At 42.8% G+C, this 3,599-nt stretch overlaps 1 protein-coding gene across 1 annotated transcript in view; it reads right to left on the reverse strand.

The window, feature by feature from the left end:
• Nucleotides 1-1,362: 1,362 nt before the first annotated feature.
• Nucleotides 1,363-3,599, reverse strand: part of LOC101851949 — a gene marked incomplete in the record, with an annotated part of 10,204 nt that continues 7,967 nt past the window's right edge. The window contains 1 exon segment of the mRNA XM_013082791.2: nt 1,363-2,946. Within this exon segment, the coding sequence (XP_012938245.1) occupies nt 1,920-2,946 (1,027 nt within the window).

Below are 3,599 nucleotides of genomic sequence, written 5' to 3' on the forward strand. Positions count from 1 at the left end.
TTCAATATGAAAGGAGAAGTAAAGCTGACAAGATGTACATTAACATCAAATGCATCATTCAACCACATGCAGGAATTTTCAAGGCCGCACGTTTGGGCAGGGTTCTCTTTATAGTGTGCACAGAAGCCGCTAGAAAACGACCCCCAAATGAACCGAACAAAGTAGGGGATTGTTAAGTTTTGCTAAATGTATGGCTTGAATTTTACTCACATGACCGCTACGGTAGCCATGGAGGCCATCCCGGGTCACCCTGAAACGTCCAGCTATCGGGGCTCTGGTGAAGCTACGACCGGCCCAGCAAGCCGGTCGTGGATTATTTATTGCTAAAAAAAAAACAATCGGAGAAAAGAGCGGACTCGACGTGTCATCTGGAGAGAGACAAGGGTGTGTGGTATCACGGCTGATTTTCATCATATACATGGACAAAACTACGAAAGAAACAAACCCCAACCCGAAAGACCTGAATGAGATGTTGTTTGCGGATGAACAAAGCCTGGCATATGTGAAAGAAGAGCAACTTCAAGAGCACACAGACAGGCTGAATACACAATGTCAAAAGTTCAGCATGAAGATCAGCAAAAGCAAAATGGAGACATTGAATATCAGCAGAACACATCGCAACCTGAACATCAGCATCGACGGAACTCCAATGAAACAAGTCAGCGAGTTAAAATTAGTGTCCTGGTAGCATCTTCTGAGACGAGAGTACACAAGGCAAACAATGTCAGCTACCAGCTTGCCCCACTTCTCAAAATCCTAACATCCCCATTGAGACCAAAGCCAAGCTCATTAACTCTATCTTCATCCCCACCTTGACCTACCAGTGCCAGACATGGACCTTGACCGAAAGTCTGGAACGTAAGATAACCCCCTGAGAGATGAGATGTCTGAGGAGAGTCATCAGCAAAACCAGACGGGACATGGTCAGAAACAACAGGATCATAGAAATGATAGGAACAACACATGTCCTCCACTACATTCAGAGGCAAACAATCAGGTGGTTTGGACATCTGACACGTATGACACCCCACCAGCATGCCAGTAAAGCGTACTACAAAAATAAAATATGAGGGTACAAGTCAAGAGGTAGACCAAGGGAGACCTGGATCAAAGGTGTGAAGGATACCCTGAAAACATACAACATTCCGCCGAGCCAGACCACTCAACTTGCTAGAGACAAAAAGCTCTTTCTCCCCACGACGCCATAGAGGTATAAGAGAACGGATAAAGTAAAGTAAGTAAGTAGGTAAGTTAGGAAGCGGAAATGGAAAAGGTGAGGACATCATGGAAACAGCTAGAAAAAGATGCACAGGACAAACTTCGCTGGAGAAATGTTGTTGATGGCCTATGCTCCACTGGGAGTTAAAAAGGGCAAGAGAGAGAGAGAGAGAGAGAGAGAGAGAGAGAGAGAGAGAGAGAGAGGTAAGTAAGTACAAAGAATATATTATCAAAGTTACCAAAATACACAATATCACACCAATGCAGACACTTCTACAAACACTTACGCACTATTTAAAAATCTTAATGCAAAGTAAGTACAAATAAAATGACTATGACAAATACATGTATGTTGAAAACTACCGTACATTCAAGTTGTTTTCTCGTGAAGAAAACAACATAGAGCTATCCAACTTTCTCTTAGGGAAACTATTTTCACAAGTTTTTACAATATTATATCTTGATATATTTTTAAAACCGACTCTCGAATATAATATGCAATAAAAAATTTAGTGGAGATATTCAAAATATCCGAAATATTTCCAGGAGCGCTCAAATGTGTAGAAACAAAGATGGGAATGTCCTGAATCTGTACATGGGATCCATAGTGTTTAGTGGGGCTGCATTTATTGCGTTATACCATTCAATGAAATGTTTCGACAAGAAAGCTACATTTGTAAAAATTATGGGAACATCCCGAATTAGTACATGGGATCCACAGAATTTAGTGGGACTGCATTAGCGTCACACCATTCGATAAACTTTCTCGACAAGACGTGCACAATCTTCAGCATGGTCAAGCAATCATCCTCCGCCGTGTGGGACACATCGGGCTCTTGCCCAAACATTCGGGAATAAACGGCTGAGAGTTTGTATGACACCTCCTTACTGGACTCTTTTTTCTCCCCCGAGCCGTCCCGGGACTTATCGCTGGCACCTGTGTCCACATCTGTGTCCTCGTCTGTGTCCTCGTCTGCGTCCTCCTCATCTGAGTCATCTCTTGCTTCTGGCAGATCTCTTCTTTCCACGGGTGTCCCTGGCCTCCTATAATAACTACCTTTATGGTCGCCTAACTCTGATGACCCACGCCGTGGTAGAACGGCCGAGGCGGTCTCTGGCCTGTCCGTAGCTGTTTTCGGGGCAACAACTTGGCGCGTTGTCCGGACTTGTGTACTGCTTGTTCGTGTCTCATACATCTGGTCGTATCTCCGTTCATCGGGGATGACATAGGAACTTTGAAAACGTCGCAGTCCCTCGCCCTCCGTGTGTCGGGAGGTCTTCAATTGTCTCTCTTGGATCTGTGGTTCCTGTTGTCTAACAGCACGTCTACTGACGGACGTATGCTCATCGAAATATCGCACATCCTCTACACCTTTGCCAGAAGGGACGTATCTTCTTGCTGGCGACCCGCTTTGCTCTTCCAACGAGAGTCGCTGCCCAAATTGTGTCACAGGCGACACCGGATCATTTTTGGTTGAAGCACTTTTTCTGGGGCTACGAACTGAAACGACAGAAGCATTCCATGTTTCCTTCTCATCTTCTGGTGTTTTCGATATTTTAAACTGTTGAGCTCGTTTCCTTTGTTGACTTTTCCCTTTCAAGAATTCAGACAGAGGGCTGAGTCCGTCTAACGTGCGGAAAGCCTCTAGACTGTCAGCACACAGGATATGCTCAGGAATATCTTTATCGGCCCTCTGGAGCTCAGAAATCATCAAAGGAAAGTCAAACCTGTGTTGGAGAATGTAATATATGTGAGACAGCGTTGTGGAATCAGGCTCTCGTCAAAAATAATAGAAGTGAAGAAACTTGCATTTTCCCGCAGGTTTGTGAATTTTTATCAATTTTTCTTTCTTTTTTTTTGCTCAACACTTTTCATGCCTTTTAAAGAACTCATTTCAGTGTGGATTTTACTGAAAAACGTTGATTAAAGGCCTAAAAATATACATTTTTTGTTACCAAAGACTCTTAAGCTAAGGAAATAACTAATATTTGGCGGCCATTTTCTCACTAATTTTTCATCTCAAACCAGGTGACCCCACCTCCTTCAATCACAAATATCTCGACTTCTATTCAACATAGATGAATATTTTTTTTACCAAAAGGAAAGCAAAAGAACAAGCTCTAAGATGATACCAATAACTCCATATGCCCAAAAATTTACCAGTGCCTGATTCCACCAAGTCGTGCCACTTATTTTATGATTACATTCTATCTAGAAATGCCCTTATATATACAAACGGTCAACAAACGAAAACCAAACCTGATTTGAAATAAAAGCATACTTTACTCAGAGCGCTGCACAGTGGCGACCGACAGTGGCATTGTTTGTAAACTGTTCTGTATTTGTGTAATAATGTGTATTTATGTATGCATTTATGCAT

Source organism: Aplysia californica, unplaced genomic scaffold (genome assembly GCF_000002075.1).
Source record: "Aplysia californica isolate F4 #8 unplaced genomic scaffold, AplCal3.0 scaffold00194, whole genome shotgun sequence".
Taxonomy (NCBI): domain Eukaryota; kingdom Metazoa; phylum Mollusca; class Gastropoda; order Aplysiida; family Aplysiidae; genus Aplysia; species Aplysia californica.